Source organism: Epargyreus clarus, unplaced genomic scaffold (genome assembly GCF_041222505.1).
Source record: "Epargyreus clarus isolate Ecla_fem2 unplaced genomic scaffold, WU_Ecla_fem_2.2 ptg000001l, whole genome shotgun sequence".
NCBI classification, from domain to species: domain Eukaryota; kingdom Metazoa; phylum Arthropoda; class Insecta; order Lepidoptera; family Hesperiidae; genus Epargyreus; species Epargyreus clarus.
In genome coordinates, this window is record NW_027332209.1 from 228,887 (window position 1) to 255,172 (window position 26,286).

At 35.4% G+C, this 26,286-nt stretch overlaps 1 protein-coding gene across 5 annotated transcripts in view; it reads left to right on the forward strand.

Annotated features, from left to right (window-relative positions):
* LOC140742364 (visual system homeobox 2) overlaps positions 1-26,286 on the forward strand; it is a 133,830-nt gene that overhangs the window by 21,592 nt on the left and 85,952 nt on the right. For all 5 annotated transcript variants that reach the window (XM_073073284.1, XM_073073300.1, XM_073073292.1 and 2 more), the window contains exon 2: positions 19,220-19,273. In XM_073073284.1, coding sequence (XP_072929385.1) covers positions 19,220-19,273 — 54 coding nt within the window. The remainder of the gene's footprint in view (positions 1-19,219; positions 19,274-26,286) is intronic.

Sequence of the window (26,286 nt, forward strand, 5' to 3'; positions counted from 1 at the left end):
AAAAAAGTTTGCAACTCTATACTAAACTATTATTTAGATAACTTTGCACGTACATTTGCCACATTTTAAAGTTAGCAGACGTAGCCTGGATGCCACGAATTACACTTATTAACAAATTAATTAAAACATTCTTATAAAGCGCCTTGGGTGAGCTCTAAATTGAAGACCCTTAATGACTGAAATTATATCATTTGCTTGGAGTAACAGCTTCATTTGAATTTTGGGTTTGAACCACGTGCCGCAACACACTTCCCGTGGCGTAACTAAACAAAATCGGACGAAACAATCGCCTCCCCGGATCCGCTCGCGGCTCCGTCACCTTGGAGCGGATAACTGTACACACATGTACGTACACTTTCCCACGCGGGATCGACCTAAACCAGATTAATCCTCACACAATTATCACCTCTCCCTTCTCTTAATAAGAGAGACATTGGCCTGGGCTTAACGCTCAGACGTGTGGAAATGATAGAGATGGGGTAAACGAGTCCACAACGCAGGAAACAGGGTAGGTCGCGCTAAACAGGTTTCGCACTTCCATACGTCCAGATTACCTGGAGCTCTCGCTGTCACTGCGATCGCCGCGCTTCGCTGTGCTTTATTTCGATCCGAGGGGAGGGAGGTAGGGCCGAGTACGCCGGTTGGCTCGGAACAGGCCTCGTGTGCCCTAGTGCTCACTTCACACATACTACAAAGCGCCCTAACTGCCTGCTATTAACATTACTCGACCCCCCCTCTCGGGTTAGTGATGTAACCCGATGTAAACGTATTTATTTAATTACATCCCGTTTTCGTGCGTGTCACTACATGTACACACTCTGATACTCTTCAGTGGGGTGATGGGCGATCTATGACACGCGGCGGAGGTGAATATTTTACTTTGCGTTCTATTACGTGTAAGATTTTTCTTGTTAGAATTTATGGCGGTTTTAACGAAAGATGATAAGTAGTGGTTTAGTAACAGTTATTATTTAATTCTTTTAAGTATTATTGTGTAATGAAATTAGCCATTAAGGATACTGAGTGTAACATTTTAAGTCCAAATGAAAAAAATATGATAGGTATTAAAAATAAATAAATTTATTACTTTACAATTACTTATTAAATTTTATCATTAATATTGTTATTTTGTTAATTTGTCATTATTTTAAAACAATCAAGCAATAAGATTGGCTCGCATCACTAGCGCACGCAGCCTGCGGCTTCTTTCTTTTAATCGTTCATATTAAATTAAACCTAAAAATTTTGCAATACGTTATAAAATACCTTGTTTTTTACCATTATTATTTCTACATACTCCCTCAAACTGAATTCAACTTTAAATTCCATACGAATATGGTGGGTTTTCATATGTGGCTCAATTCTGATTTCGGACGATGATTTCGGTGGCAGAAGTGTGAAATCTGGTGCCGACTCTCAAAAGTTTATAAGTGTCCTGCATAAAACTTTTCAAATAAAATCATGGCGCGGAAATAACCAATTACAACTAATTTCGGTACAGTCAGAATAAAATTAGTTTTTGAGAAAAAAATAGCACGAAATTTTGTAAAAAACTTTCTAGTTAAAAATCTAAGTTTGTGAGGTAACCGAGTGCTAATATAAAATTACCTCGTTAGCCAATTCCGAGATCTGAGACGCGCCAAAATCGGAGCTTTTAGCATGCAGAGAGCCACGTACGAGGCGCGCTCAAACAAAGCTCGAGAGGTTTTCCATCACAAAGAGCGCACAGAAAACTAGTTGCCTACTAAATTCTGTCGTACCTCTAAAGGCACTCAGACAAAAATAGCTCGTATCGCGTCGCTGTAGCCCCGAGAATGGGTTAGCTGGAGTTAACCGAACACACCTTTCAATCCAACGAAAAACTTTCAAATGAATTGATAATTGGAATAAGTATAGAACGGGCGCCGCACAAAGGCGTAAGGAGGCGTATTCTGCAACAAAATGCTATTTAACCCTTGCGTGGTCGCCCATTGTCGCAACTATGATTATTCATTCGCGTCACAATATTTTGACAACGGTCACACCTCTGCCTCTATTATTACGAGGGGTTTTGAGAAAGTGTGACACTTCCTCTGCCACAATGCGATGTCTGCTCCATTGACGACGGAATCGAGCGCCCGATTGTAACCCGCTACTGCTTTGTCAAAGGAGTTTTGTGCCAATGAAAGGAATTAATCATCTGATTTTATTTAAATAGGAGCTTGAAGAAGACACCTTTTTATTCTATTTTGGCTGACAGTAACGTCTATTGAGCTATTAAGTGATCATTGTTGTCCATTACATACTGACAATAGCTTGATATTTATTGTTAAACGAAAAGGACAAATTCCCTTTCTATCAACAGAATGTAAATAAAATATTTTGTCTTTATTTTTTGTTAAATTATTAACTTCATAACGTACAAGTTTAAAAAATATTTTTTTACAAAATATTCGTACCGCAACACAAAATTTATCAAGTTTTTAACAGTTTCAAAACTTAAGTGGCCTATAAAAACATCATTAAGTTCCCCGGTGGCTGTGTTTTGACAAGTTTTTGCAAAGACTTCATAGCCGCTTTGTTTATCTAGGTTACCGGTATTACGTATGAACAGAAAAAATGTTTTGTAATAAGAAAAATAAAACTAACCTGCTCAGTCAGTTCCAACAACTGTCCGAAAAGTACTTCTAAAAGAGAATAGGAGATGATTTAAATGGTAGGAACCGTATAGTTTGAGCCATTAGGTACCACTCCACTCAGGTGTGGAGTTTACGATAGTAATAGTACTATCGTAAATCAGTTCTTGTATATACTATTTATTTATTTTAACGCCGTGTACTATTTATTTATTTATTTTATATTTATTATTAAAACATTACATGTGCTAGTAGTCGTAGAAGGATGTGGATACAGGTTGAGTGGCCTACTTAATTATGAGGCGATCATTTTAATCCTCGAGAATGGCAACGCTGAAACGTCGTATAACCTCTGTTATACGAGTATACGGAGATGGTAACAGATGTTCATGGGCAACAGTGACTATTAACCATCTGCTTGTTTGATCCTTAAAAAACTTAAAAAATATTCAATGTTCTTGAAAGGCTAATTTACACTTTGCAAATTATAATACCTAAAACGGTCTTAAACATTATTTTGAAATAACCTTTTTAAAAACTCAAAATTGCGATTGATTGTTACATCACTTACGAAATATTTAACTAGGAATAAAATTAAAAGAGGAAATAAACGATTCGGAGTGGATGAGTGTCGTGGCCGCTTAAAGGGGCATCCACAATTTATTGGTCTTGCGAAATCCGCAATAAAATTTCAATTACCTCCGACCGCCGAGTTGCTTGCATCTCGAATTATAAGAGGCCTTTGTTGGCGGATTAGCTGGGAGTTGGGGGTCGCGGTAATTGAAATAGCGACCGGTATTAGAAAGCATTATCACTACCAGTGTAGGTTGACACTCCTCCCCGCCCGTTACCAATCTATTCCGGGTTTTACAGACGTAAATCCGAGAGATGTGGAGTGTCTGCGTACACTGGTTCGCACGCCACGCTGGCACACAGGGCGCATTCTTGTCGGATTACAAGTTTAGTGTGACAGAGCTCGCTTCAATTAACCAACCCCGCAATACGATTGGATATTAATTTATTGCTTTCATATGTTTCGTACTTTAATGAATTCTTTTAGGATCGTTAAGGAGTTTCATTGTTTTGAGTTTTAATTATATATGCATGTATATAAATAGTTATGAAAAGTCAATGACTCAACCTTTTCATCACTCTTGAGTGATGTATACTCATAAATAATTCAAGTTCTTAAAATCTTGAGAATATTCAAAAATGTTACATTTTCAAATAATAATTCATTTTTCAATACAGAAATTTATTTGCTTATTATAATAAGTTTTGAATCAATTATTATTCAGTAACTTTATGAAAAAACAACATGAGAAGGGATTTAATTTTACACTTTTTTAAAATCCTTCTTTTCAAAATGAAATCTGTGAACGATCTTCTAAACGGCAAATTAAAATTGTGAAGGGATGATACAATGAATTAAAACGCGTTCAGGTAGAAAGTGTAGACAACTTTAGGCTAATATTCTAAGGTCAAGGTTGAAGAAAACAAGGTTCGCAGTACGCAAGTAGGTAACTTGACAAAAAATAAGCTTTTAATAACTTAATTAATAAATGAAAATGAAAATAAACCTCCCAGAACAGAAGAACATGGATTTCCAAACGGTACCTGATGGATGGATGTCTTAGAAATTAACTTATTATATTTGATTAAAATTGTGATAGCCTGGCGGTTAAGAAACTCGGCCTCTCGATCGAAGGGTCGGAAGTTCTGCCTCTGATTTTTACTATCATCACTCGCTAAACGGTGAAGAAAAACATCGTGAGGAAACCTGCACACCTGAGAGATTTATAGAAAAAATCTCAAAGGTATGTGAAGTTTGCCAATACGCACTTGGCCAGCGCGGTGGACTATGGCCTAACCGTGGCCAGCAGTGGGACAGTAATGGGTCGATGATGATTTGATTAAAATTGAAATTCAGATTAGAACATTAAAATTCTTGATTCTACTAAGTAGCACATGACTTGAAAAACATATATTTTTCAAATTTGTTGCGGTTTGATAAAGCTTTTCACAGTAGAATTACATAATATTTTGTTTACGATTTTCCAGGCCATAATTTACAACTAAGTATGTTGATGTCATTCTAATGTCGTTGTGTTCTGCTGAAACATGTATGCAAATATGTTTACATGAGATTTCTAATTAATTATCAGACACATCCAGTTATTTGTGCCTGGGCATGTATATATAATTCATTTCTAAGATCTACGATTAAAATATTTAGATCACATAAAGGAATGTCGAGGTTCAGCATAATGTGTCATCATATTTAGCAGCATACTAAATAAATTCGTATTTAATTCGCAATAACATACAGTCATGGAACCTATTAAAAAGCTAAGAGTCTATCTATGGAAAAGCTATGAATTTTAGAAATGTATGCCTACAAATTAACTGATTTTCAACTGTGGTTCAAATAGGCACTTGTAATTTGTTGAGCAGCTTTTCTAGTGTCTGCTTGTTTATTGAATAACTTATTATGATTTTCTATGACTGGTTTCGACATCTTAATTTAAAGGCGGTAGTGACTAATTCGGATCAAGAAATTTCATCTACTTTTTTACTTTAATAACAAGTTTAACTTTACAAATAATTACAAAAGTTTGACTTTGGTTTCCAAACCACGAACATTTTCTTGATTAATAGATAGAAAATATCTATATTTAAGTCAAAGAAAAGAATTAAATCTGTATTAAAAAATGTCGCCTCTACGGCTAATCTTACAAAAGATTCGCCCTTTTTGACGTAACACTCATAAAAGATAGAGAGCTCTACCACATACAAATATGTATGTTACTGAATGAACAGTACCCTTCGTATGAGTAAGTTTTGACAAAAATGACTGTTTTGTATTTGTTTACGTATTTCCCATACATTTACAATCTGCTCTGATTGGAAATGTATGGGCAAATACGTAAACAAATACAAAAGCAGTCATTTTTGTAAAAAAAATGTGAGCCGTCACGGGACGCCTGGCAGATGTGAAACATCGACATTATTTTGTAAAAGTAGGTAATATGCAGAAAAAAACATATTAATTTTTTAATGTTCATATTTATAACAAATAAGAAAAAACTTTCGTGCGCTGCACGCCATCAGCTGATTTTGAAATACAATTCTGTCAGTCTTAATAAATTTATTCTCTGAGAAGAATGACATTAAAATTAATTAATAATTTAAAAACATTGTATGCAATGAAATTTATGTGAATTTTAATCTACCAAGATAGTAGATTTTACATTTGCTGGCGCTCAAAACACACCAAATATACGCGTGCTTAATGCACAGATAAATGCATACTTTAATTATAAAAAAATAATTAACTTACTGATGACTTGATGGTGTGTCATAGTGTGATTTTGCTTTCTTTGCAGAAGGCTGATCACTTTCACTCTCTAAATTATCACGGTCAGACATTTTATTATCAGAAAAATAAGCGGGCAATACTTAAAACATACAAAATACGTCAAGTGGTGTAAAACGAGTTAAAACGACTCCAGTCGCTCTCGCGCGGCGTAGTAATACACACGAATGTCACTGAACACGTTAAACGTCATTATTTTGAATTTTAAGCCTCAAAATGCCTTCTTGTGCAATGCATAAATGCAAAAATTATGCTCGAAAAAGAAACAAGATTCATGGAATCACCTATCACACGTAAATGAAGAGAAATTATTAAATTTTGTTTATTTTTCGTGTTCGATCCGCCACGATTACATGAGTAACCAGAAAGAGACAAAGTATGTTTTTGTCAATGAAAGTGATAAAGACGCAAAATGCATGACCATGCATTTTGCGTCTTTATCACTTTCATTGACAAAAACTTTCATTGATTGAATTGAACTGTCATAGATCAATGAAAAAATTTTCATTGATCTATGACCATAGATCAACAGAACAGAAGTGACATTTTATTGAAGCTCACGATGTTCATACGTGTATGTTATAGTTTAAGATCCCACTGCTTAATTTTTATATTAGTGTGTTTTAGTCAAAATATAACTTTTTATAGTTTATTTTAATAAAATAAATCGATATATGGGAAATTCTGTATCCTAATCTCTAAATTTTCTTCGATATCTGTGGTAAATAATAAAAAATATTACCAATAAATTTATATAGGATAGTATACGGTATTTTAAAATTTCTTTAACACGTTCACTGCGGTTCACCCACAATCGGCCCGACGCGGTGCCAAACCAATATGCGCACAGGAAAAATAGGTCTTTCTCGCTAGTGCGAAACCTGTTTCTTGGGTATTTTTACGGCAGGCCTTTTTCGACCTCCGCCGCATAGAACGTAAAAAAAGTTATCTCAGTGCGGGGGCAGGCCTGTTTTGGTGGATGACCGCTCGCGACCTGTTGCCGCACTGTGCAGATGCGTACGCGTTGACCCGCTAGTAGTGTTGTGCTAGCTTCGAGAGGAGGACGCGCTCGCGCTACTCGGTTTCCTGCAAGCTTCGTTACAATGGCGCATTGTAAAAACAAAATAGTACTAGAAAATGATAGTGATAACGAAGAAGAATACGGTGGTTCATATTTCGAAATCCCTAAGAAAAATCTTTGTAATTATATAAAATTTTGGTCTACCTTTATAATTACTATTTTTGACTTATGTGTAACACATTAAAAAGGCTCGGCTTGTGTTTATTAAAATTTAATAAAATTAATGACTCGATATTTTCTTTTCTTTTACTATCCCATCACTACAGAAATTACACTCTAGTGCGGTATCGGGCCTTATCGACCAGACATTTTTGATTGCTAATTTCTAATTTTCTATTTGGAGGAGCCAGGGGCGGGACTAATGTATAGACAAGTGATTCATGAGGATTTTAAAAGTATAAAAATTTATAATGTAAAATGCGCCTTGACTAAGATAATAGGGCTTCAATACCACCCAGAGGTGTCGGGTCGAAAAGGCCTGCCACGCACAATAAGAAAGTCAAGTGGATGCATTTTTGGACTGCCGTCGCACTAGCTGAAAGTTACTGTTTTTTTTTACGCAGCGAACGTGTTAATTGAATAAATTAACCTAAACATAATTTAATAAACAATCTTTGTATAGCCAGAAATTAATCCTCAAAAAGACCACGGTAAGATTATATAAAATTCGCATGTCACGATGTTAGTTACTGTACTCCTGCGAAACGCTCTTACTGATTTTCATCAAAATTTATATGCATATTCAGTAAGTCTGAGAATTGGCTACTATCTATCTATTTTTCATATCTCTTAAGTGATAAGGGTTGTTAACAACACCCTTAACATTTTTTTTATTTATATGGCAACACAATGTTTGCTGGGTCAGCTAGTACAATTATAAAATGTACACAACTTTGCAATTAATGGTCGTGTGTAAAATAAAACTGAAAATAATAAACATAAATTAGTAAAGATACTTCGCCGCCTTGAAATTGAATGAAGCCACAAACGGCTTATTAGTAAGTTTTTTTTGAATTCTTGACAAATAAAAACATTTTTAGAGAAAATTTACAAATAAATAACTAATACTGCGTAATTTACATAATAGATAAATAATTATTTCAAATATTTTAGGGACATTTTAGCACGGAGACGTGGCAAAACTTTTTTACGCAACTATTTCAATTCTCAAAACTGGGTACATTTTCTTGTTAGGAGTGAGTAATCTTTACTAATATACGATAATAAATATAAACAATTTTTAAATCGTATATTTTAAACCAGTCGATACATCTGTATAGATACATTCTTTCATCAAATTATATATTTATATAATAATAATTTATTTAGTTAAACTGTACTATAACATTTCTACGTAAACGATGTACTAAAACTATTATCGACAGTTCTGGACATTTTTTACCTTCTGTTCCATTATTTCATTGTCTTTGACAAGCATGAGTATCAATGAGAAATATACGTCCATACGTCCCGTTTTTAACGGGACAGTCCCTTTTTTCGATGCTTCGTGCCGTTGTCTCCGAAATGAACCGTTGCCATTGTCAATTAAGTAACAGTAAATATTATAATTGTGAAAAAAACATGGGGTGCTCCATTTATCAATTTTCATAAAGCGCCCCACATTTTTTGCACAATTATACTGTTTACTTTTCCTTAAATGATACCTATATTGAAAATTATTTTCTACTTTTTAGTTAATTTTATCATAAAAGCGCGTTTTTTATTATTTCTAACTATATTTTTTCAAGTAAAAAGTATTTGACATAAAAAAATCGATGTCCCGTTTTGACTGAAGTAATCATTGGTCACTATATTCCATGGTCAATATTTACGTTTGCGTACACTTGAAACGCAAGGTCAAACACTAGTTGTCTTTTTTTATCACATTGTTCTAATAGCTCTGTCCCTTAAAGAACATTTGTCTATGTAGTTAAAGGTAATCGTCGCCACGCCAGAAATCTTTTTTACGTGCGGCTATAGATGTTTCACATCAAAACTCATACTAAGGGTACAGGTTTCTTTAATACACAGAAGAGTCATTGGAACGGATGCTCGTATGTCATAATTCCACTCATTCTAAAAACAAACACAATCCGAAACTCGTTTCAAATTCACGTACGTCACTGTCACAAACAGTACATAGGCACTCGTCTACTAAACGCGCGGCATAAGCAGTGCGTGCAATAACAAGTCGCGAACGTGTTGTGAATTTAAATGTGACTGACGGTTGAGCCAAGATGGCCGCCGTGTGCGCGCACCGGCCCGCGATTAACGAGCTCGATAGCCTCGTTAACGTTACAACGCGTTTCCATAATAAGGGGGTGTGACGGTGAATTGGCGATTTGATTTACGCTGTAGGTACGATGCTTTGGGATTGGTGACCGGTCGATGGTGGGTCGATATGCTCCGCTCTAAGGGTTGTATTGACTTTTAAGTTAATGTCTTGTAGTTCGTCAATTTCTACTTAAAGAAAGTGAACATTTAGAATGTCTATTCGCCAGAGATGTGCAAGGTAGCTTATTTTATGGATGTATCAAATCCACCAATAATATTATTGTTTTTATTCAATATAATTTCCTTCAATCATGATCATGTTATTTGACAATAGCTTGCATGTCTGTAGTGGAAAGACACTTTTAAGCCTTTATAGACTAGATGCCTGAAATTTTAGGTCTTAGCCGCCGTGTGCGCACCGGCCCGCGATTAACGAGCTCGATAGCCTCGTTACCCTTACAACGCGTTTCCATAATAAGGGGGTGTGACGGTGAATTGGCGATTTGACTTACGCTGGGTGCCTTGGGATTTGTGACCGGTCGATGGTGCGTCGATACTCAATATACTCAGCTCTAAGGGTCTTATTGACTTTGTGTTGGTGTATCACAAAGTCAACTTGAAGAAAGTTAATCCTGGCTATCTGTCAGACAACGCTCTAAGCTTTTATTATTAAATTGTTAACTTTACCAGTATTGATTGTGCGCATATGTCCTGTCACAGTATAAGGATATTTGTACCCCATATCATAAATGAGTAGATCTCAACTTAAGAAAGGGTCTTTAAAAATGTATCTCTTAAGGAAGCTAATAAAAAATGACAGCTTGTCTTGCATAAGACAAAAGCTCCACCTAAATACGAATTTTAGAAAAATTGGTTGACTCCAGAGGCACCATCGTCTCACCTATTTCTGCCTCATAACAATAGTGTTAAAAGCTACTGTGCTCTGGCCTGAAGGGTGTTACCTCGGAAAAGTATGTCTGCTTTACCAGGCAGACATACATTTCCGAGGTGTTCCAGCGTAGGTCTCAGGGGTAGCGGCGCATCTGTGGCTGACCTCAGGTAGGTTTAATCAGGGGTTGATTACAAATGTCAATAGGCGGCAGTAGCCACTTACCATCACGTGGACTGCATGCTCATTTCCTACTCCTACATTATATAAGAAAAACTTAAACAAATATTAAATGATTATGATTGTCGCTTTTTACTATTGATTTGTTAGTTTAGTATGTTAACGATATATTTCTATGTATAAGATGTTCTTGAGTATTTCGTAATATACTTAGCTAATTGGCTACTTTACCAAGTATGTCATCTTCCTTTCAGACAAAGGTAGAGTTGAATTAGCTGCAACTCTCATAGATCTTATTCATAGCGTTACATTTAAGAATAAATAATTAAAGGAGTTTCACATTTACAATACATTACAATTAAATTTTATTTATTTGTTTACAGTATTATGCATTTTATCTACAAATTGCACCTCACACGCCTCGCTGTAAAAGCAATGATTCAAATTGAAAACGAATGATTAAGTAACGTAGGGGCGGAGTAACGGGTGTCTATTCATCATGATTCATTACTTCATCATTGACCCAGGCCTTGTTAAGACAGCCCCACTTGACGCAGAAACACACGGGATGATATTTTGTACAGACCTGTAGCGATTAGTGACTGAGGAGTTTGTCATAGAGCAAGTTTTTAATTTTATTGTAAGCAATGCTCTAGATTGTCGAGCAGTACGATGACTGGTAGGTACCTATTATTTTTAATATTTTAGTGAAATAACTGCATTATTCTTGTTTCTTTATAATAAAATCGACGAAACTAAACAAGAAAAACTAAAAAAGACGATTTATTATTCGATATATTATATTAAAAAAGGTGGTCAATTTTTCTATATCTGAAGATAACTGCTTGCTTGTACTTTTGTGATTGAATGCAGAAAGACTAAAGTTTATTTTCATACAAAAAATATTTTGTATTTATTCCACATTCCATAACTTATTTTCATAGTGAATATAGGTAAACAGATATACTTATCCAAATGAACCGATACAATTCTTATTCTCTGTAGGTATAGTCATTTTGATGTTATAAACGTTTGACTAGTTCCTTCAGTTACAAACACGATATCTCCCCGTATGTCCCCATTGTTACGGCTGTTAGATAACGTTTCTATTAATTGTAGAAGAATTCATAGGCGAGTGGAATTTGATACGAATTGACAATATTGGGCCTCATTAGGCGGGCTGTTAACAGTCCCTTGCGCAACTAGTAACATCGAGTACCATCGATGTCATGTCAACTAATTGGTATATTCTTATCCATTAACTATGCCATAATGGTTACATTTATAAGGCTACATGTTTTAATTTGGGATGAAAACTCATTGACACTTCAATTTAAAAAATACGCTTATTTATCAAAGAATATTTACAAGAATAATAATAATTATTTGTTGTCTTTATATCTTATTTTTTATATTTATACCATGTAGGTATTTTTCCTTTCTATCATTAAATTTGTCGATATTGACAGGTTGAATGAAAAAAATGACAATTGAATAAATGTTAATCTATAACATATGTTAATAATGTTAACCTGGATAATTTCGGTATACTTCATAATTTTTATATCATCACTGACTCATCCTAGACATGGGCCTCTTAAAAACAGTGTAGCTCTTAACCCTTTTTCATCTCTTTAAATCAGCTACTTTTGAAATTCATAAAACATCCACTAAATACTCTTGCATTGAAAGACTGTGTAGATTATATATTTTATAACTTGTAAATTCCTATTCCACAAATCTGTTATGCTCGTAGCTAGCCCACTAAGCCTAGGCAAGACCGCAACATTAAAGTGAAGCCTAAGTGGCCACTTCACCTTTTTCTCACATTTCTTAGCTCCGGTTGTGTAGAAAAAATCCAACAATACACTATGTCGCAGCTGAGCACGCGTATTGTGCGTGCCGGATTACGACACTTTATCACTCATATTGGCACACCCCATGCAAGACACCATGAGATTAACTCCTAAGGATGTCGATTTTCGAAGTAAAAGTGATTATGATATGTGGCTGCTCTACCGTAATATTTGAAATGATTACCAAATTGGACTGAAGTCCTGTACGAAGCCGATAATACACTATTTTAGTTGTAAACTAGCTGACCCGGCAAACTTTGTGTTGCCATATAAATAAAAAAATGTTAAGGGTGAACAACCCTTATCACTCAGGGGTATGATTTCTATGATTCTTTTGTATGAAATAGTTAATACTGTTAACTTTTTTAATTAGGGATGACTGAGAGTGTTATAAACGTAGGAGTAGACAAATATAATCAGAAAGCTATGAACTGCTAAGCTATCGGGAATTACACGTGTTATTGTGATTCAACCATAAAAGGTACACATATGCTGTCGTGGGATAAGTTTTATATAATTTTATGGAGAACATTTCCGTCATACATGATTTCTGTGTAGCTTTAACTATTTAGGTTGCACACGCGACGGAAGTGTAAAAATGGAGTAACTTCTCCCGTTTTCCCAACATTTCCCTTCACTGCTATGCTCCTACTGATTGTAGCGTGATTAAAAGTATACTATAACCAGCTCAGGAGTATGAAAAATAATTGTACCAAGTTTCGTTAAAATCCGTCTAGTAGTTTTTGTTTCTATAGGGGTTATACATACAGACAGACAGACAGACAGACGGACAAAAATTTTACTGATGGCATTTTTGGCATCAGTATCGATCCCTAATCACCCCCTGATAGTTATTTAGGAAATATATTTCATGTACAGAATTTACCTCTCTACAGATTTATTATAAGTATAGATAGTATAAAAAAAACACTAATAGGTATCTATTATAAACATAAAAACTCGACTGCCTAAAATATTTCGCTGAAGGGAAGTAAAGTAACATAAATTATATTGCGCATACAATTAAGATGAATTTAACGACACCTCATGTCAAAACCAGCCAAGCTATTTCAGGTTGTAGAGCGTGCCAAAGAAGGAGACATACATACGCTTAAAAACCGTTACCCTTCGCAGTGGGGTAATAATGTGTAAAACTGTTTCAGTCAAATGAACTACTGTTAATTAAATCAGTTCTGATACAGTCCGCTGGGGGCGCTGATTGGAAATGTATGGGCAAATATGTAAACATTACAAAAACAGTCTTTTTTGTTAAAACGTAAAAACTCATATTAAGGGTACTGTTTTCAACTTCAAATTTAATCACATCAACAAAATATCAAAAATTTAGTTATCTATAAAATTTAAAGTGACACTGAAGCTTAGTGTCGCCACTTCACCGATTTTTTCTCACCTCTTCTAAGCGCCGATTGTGGTGAAAAAACCCAACAATAGGGCATCGGGTTCCGGCTAAACAAAGCGGATTACGGAGGAGCACTCTGCCCTGACATTGGCCCACTCGATACGTCAAGTTCACTTCGTCAATGGATGCCTGGATTATCTATTCAGTACTCTATTATTAGCCTTTTGAACTGTTTTATAAAGGTACACTTAACATGAAATGGTAAAGTCTTAAAATATCATCAGCTCATATCAATTAGGTATCTACTGTTTATTTTGTAAACCAGCAGCGGAAAATGGGTGTATAAAATTAAATGAAATAAAATATTTTTATTTTCTAAACGAAAGAACGGGAGATTTATGTCCGTAGACAAAGGTCCCAAAATTTATAGATTTGTCTCCATACAAACTAGCCATGATAATCTATATGAATGACTTACCATTTAAAATATTGTAGTGTACTTAGCGCTGTTCATACCTTAGCATTTAATATGTAATTGTATTTGTTGCCTTCAGGCATATGACGTCACAGATATTGTACGCGACGTACGACGTCTTGGGAGTTACCACAAGAATTGATAAAACAACACTGTTATTAACATGAATATATGACATGGATTCAATTAAAACATTACTTCCCAGGCCACCAATTGGGTATCTACCATTAAGTCAAACATGTACAGTAACTGTAGTTACATAATTACATAACCTACCCCACTAACCGCACACCTGACGCACCTAATTCTGTTATCCTAACACACATTGTGTTTATTTTGCTCCGACGTTGTTCAACGTCAAAATGGCTTCATGCAAGAATTAAGCTGTCCATTACCTTAATGTTTGTCATGGGCCGTGAAAGCAGAAACGGTCAGCCGCGTCCGGGCGCGCACAATGGCGGCATTACACGCACCAATTCATTTATTTATTTTCCCGCCACCGCACATAATTGAGGAAGTCTTTAACTCGCGCCTTTGTGCTTTTTTTCTTAATATCGTTAAAATTGGACGACAATCGGCTTAGCTCGGGTGTTCCAAAAAAATAATAGACCCGACTGAATGTACCGTTGTCTTCGCTCGATTGTTTCGCCTCATTGTCTATGCTCGCGAAATTCGATTTAGTCTGTGCCGATACGATTACGCGCCTTTTCTGCGCGCGTGTTTTTATAATCCCCAGTGGAACTTGATAGCTCTCTGAATTCAAATTTTAGTGAATAGCGCCTAAAATTGGTTTTCGGTGTTGTTCAAATATTTCAAGTTCTATCATACATTACCTATTATTTTTATTTGATAATTTTATAATCTCTTACGAATCACATTTTGTTATTCAAAATGTGTAAGGAATACTTTGCGTATACTCATACCTATTGAATTTTATTTTGTAATTTTCTTATATATAAAATTCTCTTGTCACAATGTTAGTTACCGTTCTCCTCCGAAACGGCTTTACCGATTTTCACCAAATTTTATATGCATATTCAGTAGGTCTGAGAATCGGCTACTATCTATTTTTCATACCCCAAGTGATAAGGGTTGTTCACCCTTAGCATTTTCTTATTTATATGACAACACAACGTTTGCCGGGTCAGCTAGTGATATATAAATGTGCAGATTATAATTTATTTTGTTGGTTTAACTTCAAATCATAGTTTAATAAAATTATGTTTTACCTCAGGCCATCAATATGCACAAAAGAATTTAAACATAAAAAATATTACAAAAAATAATATAAATAACTAATACTATTTAGTTGAAGCTTTTTGAATAAATATGACTTTTAATGTGAATATTCGTGTTATGAAGTTTTTTTCAGTCGTGACTTAATACATAATTCATGTCGGTTTGAATATTTTGAGGTTATTTAAACACAAAAATATAGAGTCTTCAAAAAGAGATTTATACATTGACTGAGTTTATTTCTTTTATAACATTAGTTTAAAAATTGAACTAAGCAGGTATAAGTTTAGTATGAATCATTTATATATTACGAATGTGTTTACAAATTAACCTACATACCTACACTAAGATAAGGCGTATTATGGGTTACGAATACAACTTTTTTTTTATAATAACCAGTAGCAGACGAGCATTTAGTCCACCTTATGGTAAGTCGCGACTGCCGCCCATGGACATCTGTAATCAACCCCAGATAGGATTATTTATTCCTACCTGAGGTCGGCCACAGATGCGCCGCTACCCCTGAGGACTAAGCTGGAACGCCTCGGAAAAGTGCCTGACACTGCTGTTATTAGGCAGAAATAGGTATAGCGGTGGTATCGCCGGAGTCGAACCACAAAGGGTTCCACCACCTTCAAAACTATACACATACACTCAAACTGTTAAAAATATCATATGTAGGTAAGAAAGTAAGTATGAGGAAAAAATCCACAATCAAATTCCCACAACACCTGAGACCTAAGTTGGAACAGCCCGAATGAAATACCGCTGTGGTGACCACGAACTTACATGTTACATAACTTTTATATAGATACTGTGAAGTAGAGAAACATTCGGATATCTATTTTATATTTTTGATACTCAATTCAGGCGTGGGTTTGGACCGAATTGTGCATACTCGGTTTCTTAGGGCTCTTCACGAAACACCCCGCAAATTACTCAAAAATAGGGGTAGTTTGAGCAAATAGGGGTCCTAACAATTACATTTGAATATTACATACTACAGAAAATATACCTTTTTGTCACACGTCGGCTGAAATTAATTTTGTTTGGCAATACTGCGGAGCTGCTTGCGCTGGCTTTTGAAAAACTGAGAACTTTTTATTTATGGACAATTATATACAAATGGAAAGTATATATATTATCCCTATGGAAAGTAGGAGAAAATACTTAAAAATTAGGTCACTTTTAAGTTATTGTTAATAATATGTATCCAATATTCAGGTCTTTATATTCCTCCACAATTTCATATGATTATATTAGAGTAAACAAGATTAAAAAGTTTTAATAAATAAGTAGGTATTTAGGAATGTTTCAGTATAATGACATTTATGAGTCTAAATATTTGCTAGGCTTAGATAATGACCAAATCTACGAATTATAGAGTGTTTATTTCTAAATTTTTATGATTACTTTTACATAAAACGTTCTATAAAACAATCATTTTTAAATCACTAAAGCTATTTTAGAATCATATATGAACGACTATTTATCAGATATCCGTAAAGTAGGTATTTTCACTCAGTTTATTAAAGTACCCACTTCAATTATTTTTTAACGAAACTTCTAAAAAATAAATTGGCTTACATGCTGCCAATCATCAACTACCAAACGATGCCATAAAAGCAAGGCTATGATTGATAGATAGAATTGATTGATTAATTCAATTCAGTACCCTTAGTATGAGTTTCTACGTTTTTACAAATATGACTGTTTTTGTATTTGTTTACGTATTTTCCCATACATTTACAATCAGCGACCCTAACGGGCTGTATCAGAACTGATTGGAAATGTATGGGAAATACGTAAACAAATACAAAAACAGTAATTTTTGTAAAAACATAAGAACTCATACTAAGGGTACAGTAAGGTACGTAGTTTTTACGTACGTATATTAATAGTCACCATATTTTGACTGTTAAGAGAATACATTTTTGATAGGTCGTTACCGAACATACTGTGTAACTTTGAAGTGAAGTCGAATATGTTATGAAGTACAATAATTTTGATGCCAAGTATATCAAAGTCAACGATATGTATCTGTTAAGATACGATAAAATAAAACATAGATATGTTTTTATGATAAAATATTAGGTAAATTATGTGTAGGTATACTATAAATAATGGCAATTGTGAGAGCATTTCACTTTAGCCCACTTCACTTTATTAATTTTACTGGTGCATTTTGAATGCATTTTGTTTATTCACGAACATTTTTAATAATTAATTTTATACTTGCGATTTTATACCTAATACTAATGCTTATGTTATAGTTACTTTATATTTTACACAATAGTAGCATTAATATCATAATAATTTAAATAAAAGACTAAAGGATAACCTCAACTAGAGCTAGATTCATACCTGGAAATTGTATAAAAAGCAAATTGTAAAATGATTTATAACTAGACATCGGATTATATGCGATTGCATATTTGCATATGCAAATGCATAAAATGACACTTTTTTGGTGTTACTGCATATTTTAGCGCTTTTCATTGATAGTGCATATATCATTAGTTATATGTATTCGGCGTTTTGTTTTTAGGTTCATAACTGTAAGATTACAGTTGGGTGATGCCCCATTTATATTATTTTCCGAAAATAAGTAAAAAAAAAATTCAAAATACCACACCTATAACCTTTGTACCATAAATATAACATTTATATTACGATTAGTTACGAAATACTAAAGGTTTAGATGACGATGACCATGATTTTTCAGAAATTCGGAAAAGTTAAAAAAAATAAACAGTTATATAAAATTTATATTTTTTCAATGTTCCATTTTGTTCATTGTTTACAGTCACTTATTAAAAAAATGTCTTCATAAATATTTTTTTTAGTTTGGTAGATAGTTAGATACCAAAAAATATTCTCATATGTTCACACTTTAATAACATGAAAGTAAGGCTGTAATTATATGATAATTCGACAAAAATGAAAAATAATTCTAGATGTGTCGATAAAATTCGATCGTCATGCCAATAACTAAAGGCAATGGATTTGCGTAAAAAACGTAAAACTTAATAATAAATAGTAATTTGATAGTGCATATTTTGGCCATATTTTGCACTTTTAGTACATATTTCGTCCCTTTTTGTGCATATTTGCATGCATATTTCGGCATTTTAATAGTACATATAATTCGATGTCTATTTATAACTGATGTAAATGTGGATTAATTGAGAATGTATTGAAAATTGATTACTTAATTATTCAAAACATATTATGGTATCTATTCCATGTAACATATTTGATGTATCAGGATTTAATTACTTTTAAACCATTTAATACAATGTAAGTTAATTTAAAATACCCATAATCAGACTGCTATGCAGTTTAACTGATTGGTTATTGCAGTCCACGGATCTTTATAATGAGATAAATTAAATCTGAAAAAAAAATGGTTCTTGTTTATAAAATTGCAATCAACTTACTCTACTTTACTCAACTTTTCTCAATATTAAGTAATAGCTGACTAATATATGAAGCAAAAATCTTAGTCTTCTAAAGTGGCTAAACATCTGTGATTGACTTCAGCTAGAATCCTTGGTCTGTATGGAGTTGATAGGAGGACAGCAGGCATGTTTGTTTACTACAATATTAAATTAACTAACAATTAACTGAATATTTTAACCAAAAATTGATAGGCTAGCGAGGATACTAATGAAGCTACAGTATCATAATTATATCTATCAAATAGCTACATCTGAGTAACAATAGTAGAACATAGTCTGGAGTTCGTAAAACATTTTCATCCGAAACAGGCGACGTAACGATGCCCCGGCGGTATCGCTCTATCGCGAGCACTTTTAAATGAGAATTCCTCGGGGATGCGATTGTTTTGCTTAATTAATATAATTGTTTGTTGCAGGCTTCCCGCAAATCAAGTCGCCGTACAGCCCCTCCGCACAGCCGCACCTCACAGGTAAACACGGTTTTAATTAGTTATTTCGCTCATTTTGTTACTGCCACGTTTATTTTCGCTCGGAATTTTCTCACAGTGAAAAATACAGAGTTAATCCACCATTGGCCACTGTTGCCAATGATTACCACACCAGTCTGACACATAGGTTCCGGGTTCGATCCTCGGCCTGACAGACGACTAAATGATGAGTTTCGATTCCTGACGTATTTGTCTTTGAGTGCGTTTATGGCACCCAAGACGCAAGTAAATCTTAGTGTGGGGCTATAAGTATAGAAATAGTTATTTATTTTTTATTATCCCTGAAATTAACTTGATTTTAATTAAGATATGATTAAAGTTATATCTAAGGTTTGCCACAGGTGCATTGTTCGAAGACTAGTTTGGAATGCCTCGAATGAGTATCTCTAAACTAAAAAACAACAACGTTTAAAACTGCAAATAAGCGGAAAAAGGTATAATACGGTAGTGCTTCCGAAGTCCACTTAACCAACCACTAAAAATGGATAATAATTCCTTTATTATTTATAATAATAATATTAGTTAAAATATAATAGAGAAAGGAAAATAGTGATAGAGTAGTCATATAGAATTTAGGAGTTTCAGAATTTTAATCTATGCAAATCTATAACTATGCGAGTATTCAATCATCATCATCAACCTATTACTATCCCACAACTGGGCACGAGTCTTCTCTCATAATGAGAAGGATTAGGCCAAAGTCCACCGCGCTGGCCAAGTGCGTATTGGTAGACTTCAAATAACTTTGAGATTATTTTTTTTTTATAAATCTCTCAAGTATGCAGGTTTCATCACAATGTTTTCCTTCACCGTTTTAGCAAGTGATAATTAATTTCTAATACGCACATAATTTTGAAAAATCAGAAGTGCGCGCCTGGGATTTGAACCTCGGACCCCTCAGTCGAGAGGCCGAGTTTCTTAACCACTAGGCTATCACTGTCTTAAGTATTCAATACATAACATCAAATTAATTTATTAACAAATGAATCATTATAGTGCTCTATACTATGGATATAAATGAAAAAAAAACTATTGATTGGAACTTTTCTAGCGCTTTTTAATTTCATTTATATCTTAGGGTTTGGTTTTTTACTGACTAAATTAATAAAGAGGCACCACACAGACAAATTACTAGATAAGTAAAAATACATTCCTAGAGCCTAACATTATACAACAACTTTTTTGAAGTCGAGTAAAAGTATAATATCAGTGAGGTAATATGTAGTCACTACCGTTTCTGATATCTGTTATCTTCTGAAGACTAAATTGTATATTTAGTTAAGATTTAAAGCAATAATTGCCTAATGAGTCTCTACGATGATTGGAGAAATGGATTATCTTTTTATCAGCGCAGTAACATCGTGAGAGAACCTACACTCCTAAGAGTAAAAGAAATTTCAAAGGTGTGTTAATTCTACCAATTCTTTGCAATATTTAATATCCATCTCATTTTATATCATTTAATATCCATTTAATATCATCCAAATTCATCATCATCATCATCATCAACCCATTACTGTCCCACTGCTGGGCACGGGTCTCCTCTCAGAATGAGAAGGATTAGGCCATAGTCCACCGCGCTGGCCAAGTGCGTATTGGTAGACTTCTCATACCTTTAAGATTTTTTATAAATCTCTCAGGTATGCAGGTTTCCTCACGATGTTTTCCTTCACCGTTTAAGCAAGTGATAATTAATTTCTAATACGCACATAAATTTGAAAATCAGAGGTGCGTGCCTGGGATTTGAACCTCGGACCCCTCGATCGAGAGGCCGCGTTTCTTAACCACTAGGCTATCACTGCATCATCCAAATTACTCTTATAATTTTCCCAAACGTCTCAAAAGAAAAATAACTTCAAGATAAAGTAAGTTTGAAGGTGATAGAACGTTTTGTGGTTTGACTTCTACAGCACCACCGTCACACCTGTTTCCGGCTATTAAAAGTAGTGTTAAGCGCTGTTGTGTTCTGGTTTGAGGGTGTGGTAAGGAAGACATACTTTTCCGAGGCGTTCCAGCTTAGTCCTCACGAGTAGAGGCGCATCTGTGGCCGACTTCAGCTAGGAATATGTAATCCTGTCTGGGGTTGATTACAGATGTCCATGGGCGGCAGTAGCATCCACTTACCATCAGGTAGACTGCATATACGTCTGCTATTTCTATATTATAAAAAAATAATCCTATATATGAATATCATCCTTATCTCTAAGAATAGATATCAAATTCTAATACTAATGTTTTCGTTATAAGATAACAACACTATTCCATGTAGTTAGTTACCTATAGAAGTGTTGAGTGTAGTTATTTGTTTTACTTAGTTCTTATATATATGTTGTAATCAAAGTTAATCAATGTAATCAAAATATTAAGTATTTGTAGAACTGCAGTTGAACCTTTTTCAAAATTTTCAACGATGTTTTTCCAAAATGTTTTCTTAAAAGATTGATCTTATTGATACGAAAACGTGTGGGTAGAGCTATGTTAGTTTACCTTCTCTTCTTAGATTCTAAGACAGTTCTTCAACTCTTTTATTAGTTTTTGTTTGTTTTTTTTTTATAATATAGGAGTAGCCGACGAGCATGCAGTCCACCTGATGGTAAGTGGCTACTGCTGCCCATGGAAATCTGTAATCAACCCCAGATAGGATCAGATATTCCTACCTGAGGTCGGCCAGATGCGCCGCTACCCCTGAGGACTAAGCTGGAACGCCTCGGAAAAGTATGTCTCAAAGTTTAGTTTCAAAGACACCGAGATTTCTGAAAGACTCTCTCTATATCAAAAGTTGAAACAAGGAAAATGTGATGTACAAGATACAGGTTGAAGCAATTTGAATATTAATGTTATGTTTGCAACTCCCAAGGATTTTTATTATTTACCTAATATTATATATCGAAACAGTCCTTTAGGGATTATGAGAGATGAAAATTCATTCATCAATCACCATGAGGTACAATATTCTTTCTATATTTAAGTTTTTTTTTAAAGTGGTACAATACTTACACCCCCCGCCATACCTATTTCTGGCTAACATCAGTGTTAATTGCTGCTGTGTTCCGCTTTAAGGGCGATGTTTACTTATCCCAGGCGTTCCACTTTAGTCGTGAAGTCGTCGGTAGCCACGCATCTTTGGACAAGCTCACGTAGGCCTCTTATCTGGTGTTTATTACCTACAAATATCTATAAGTGGCTGTAGTCACTTACCGTCAGGTTGTCTACATGCTCGATTATGACTTCTATATTTAAAAAAAGGTAGGATTATAATAGGAATGGAGTAGATAAGGATTTACCTATAATAATTATTTCTTCCTGTACCTATAGCTATTTTGCTTCAGTAGCGCCTAAATTTGTATCTCTGTTAGCGACTATTCCCATCCCACATATGAGAGGATCCGTTATATGAACACAGATTTGCGTGGTGTCTTGAGTATGCAACAAGCATTGATGATAGTGTATTCTTATTATAATAATTTCAAAATTATTTTCAATAAACAAAAAGTTCAGTTACTAACTACTCGGTGTATAATGTATATTTTTGAAGATTTTCAATGTTATATTCTCAGTCATTCACACTTGTTCCTGGTCGGAGAATTGATTTTTAAGATTCTTTATATTAAATTGTACTTTGGTATACACAGATCCAATAAAGTATTTAAATTGTTTTGAAAGAAAGGTTGTGGTGTGTTTTTAGTGTCTGATTATCTTGAAATGTTATTTATATTTTTTCTTATGTGTATGAAAGAGTGCAACTCGGGGCGCATTCGAGGGCAATTACGTGAAATGACGAACGATGCATTTCAAAATGAAACCGTGGTCTCGATCCCGGCGTCTAGAAACTAATATCGAACAATACATGCCAGTGATTTAGAAAGTGGCTGGTGGTCGGGGGCGCTCCGGCCCTCCGGCCCCGCGCCCCTCCGCCTTTGTCTCAGTAATGAATCCGCCAAACGCCAAACGTCACCGCGCACGCTCCGGCCGGCGATGCCACAAATCATACGCCAAACCTACACCCAACGGAAACTCGACCTTTTAACCCACTCCGCTAAAACTAATTTCCTTACGACCCACCGCAGACATGATACCTTCCGGCGCGCAACGGCAACTTGCTTAGGTAGAACCTGAGCTTCAGAAATACGTTAAATGCAAATTAGAGAGGTCGCGATGGAAATATAACAGTGGAATTGCTTAGGATCGGCTTTGTGCCGGCATCGAACCGTATCGTATCCATGTAGGGTCGTGTAGTGCGTGGTGCGTGGTCCGTGGCCGCGAAGCCCGCATCTGAAAGGCGCTCGCAGAAAACAAACCACCTGACAGACGGGGGCCCGGCAGCCATTTGTAAAAATTGCCTTCGCCGCCATTTCTGCGCGGGAATTTCATATTTGGAACGTCGCGGGGTGGAATTCGCGAGTAGATTTGACATTTTCACCATCATGGCCGCGCCATTTTATTGTTTCTAAAACAATGCACGCCGATGGTCGTTTCGCCTTCCATTGTTTAGGCCGTCGCCATTTTTAATTCGAAAATTAGGGGTTGGGTCGTTGTTGTTATATACAGGGAACAAAGGCAAATTGTTGATACGCACAGTCGTCAGGTTATAAATAATTCATCCCCTGGAAGGTCGGTTTCGCTTACATAAAGAACCCTGAAAGCTAGGAAAGATACTTTCAAGTGACTGTAACATACCCACCTAAAATCTCGTTATTGTACACGCTTTAGTTTAGTTTAAGGTCAACTTATCCTCCATGTAGGAATTAGGCATCTTTCTTATACGATTGGAGTAGTAGAGGAGGAGTACCATCTCCGTAAAAAACAGATTCTATTTGAAGTCGACCACAGATGCGTCGCAACTCACAAGGACCTAGACGTTCGCCTCACATGTGAGTCTGCCGATTTCCACATTCTTATACAGAAACGCAGAACTGCTTCACGCTTGAAGTGGGTGTGGCGGTTGTACCTTCCAGGTCGAACCACGTCTGAACTGGCTCTACCAGCTTTGAAACGTATTAATATCCTGAAAACAGCAAAGTTACTCATTGCCCAAACATTATATTTAATACCAAACCACCGCAATACAGTTCAAAGTGACTGAAATGTAACACCTGCTACAAATTCAGATCCAAATGTTGCCGTTTCAAAACAAACATCCTCTCGGCTCGGAGCCTTTGAGCGCAGACAGATGTGTTACTACACTCGATACACTGAAAATTAACACGTTATTAACTGGTTACAAGCATCTCGGTTTAACTGTAGGAAGTTAGTTTTTGCTGTCAACGTTTAGGTGACAAACGCCTGATGGTGGAGCTCGTACGCTGTTTTATCACTTATGTTTTGACATCAAGGGTGGTTATAGTGTGTATTGTGGTTCATTATTGGACGGTGTTGGGTGTCAGAGGCGCCGCTGTTGGCTAAGTGGCGACAGTAACAATAACAACGTTAATATTCACCGCGGCCACTTCGTGTATCGGATTCCGTTACTGATTGAGCATGGGATTGCTTGATATTTTAGGATGTGAGAATTTGGCATGTGACATGTTTAGTACGGAGTAATTTAAGTTTGGTAAGTAGCGGCACGGTTTTATTTCCTAAATTGATATTATATAAGAAATATAGACAGTGATTCTAATTGTTGTGACGCAAATAGACATAAACATTTGTCTTAAAGTGGACACATATAGAGCAACTTCTTATTACAACGATGAGTGGTTTTTAAGTCTTTGCTCGAAACTATATATTATGCTGCCATTGAGAATCAGGTTGAATATGCTAATCGGCTATAAAAGGCTGTAAAAGTTTTTTAAAATCCATCATCAGCAATCTGTTTTTCTACGCTGTCCTGGAATACATCAGAAGCAGTGATAAGTGGAATGGTGGTACTTTGATGTCTAAGATGACTCCTGTATTTCTGTTCCGGGGTAGTATGTTTGAACTTTTTACTTATGTAAATATCTCTACTTAATCACACCCTTACAACCAAAACACAACAGCTTAATACATGGACAGAAGTAGTATTCTACTACTAGTTTGTTTATATTCGTGAAGACAAACCATTGACTTACATTATTGCAATTAACTTTTTGGAATGCTATCGATACGTAACCGCTCGATTTCGTCGAATTTAGTCTCTTTCAGCACAATTTCGTCAATATCGCGTTGCATCAGACACACCAATGTAAGGGAATACCGAAAACTAGTGGACTAATTAGCGCCGGGTCTGAAGTGGCGTGCAAATACGTGCGCAGCGGACACTCGAGCCGCGCGGAGTGGCGCGGAGTGCCGCGGAGTGGCGCGGCATCGCGTTACGCATTCAATTAGACCGGCCGAGGGATGACGTGTTTGCTTACATTGATTCAATTGCTAAATGAAGAGTATCGGCATTTGTTACATAGCTTCAGCCATCGGTGATAGGTACCTACATGACGGAGTTGTTAGGTACGCAACTTATATTTGGTTTTTACTGCCACTATAACGTACCATACATATGGATCCTCTATTTTCTGGGCAACTATTGTGAAAGAGAAGAAAATGTAGCACCACCGTTTAAACTATTTCCGCCTAATAACAATAGTGTAAAGCGCTACTGTGTTCTGTCACCAGAACAATGCGACGTAGAATTAAATCCAGCTGTCAAATCCATCAATAGGATTGCTTGACTTTCATTCCGTGCATTACCTCTCAAACAATATCTATTTCCAATACTACACTCCTGTACTGACTCGCACTTCTCTGGAAAGGCAAATCAACTTAATCCTCTGGGGTAGCAACGCATTTACGACGCTCAAATCTTTTTTGCGATGACAAATCTTCATGTACATTAGCGAGATAAGAAAAGAAGAAGTCATGTTTCCTATAACAGTTGAAAATCCCCAATCAAGTTGACCAAGAAATGTATCTACAATATCTCGTGCAGTTTTAAATAGCATTGTCTAATTTCTAACAATAGAATCCAGGACAGAAAATAATTTAGAGTATACAACAACAACAAGTCTAAACAATCTTCCTAT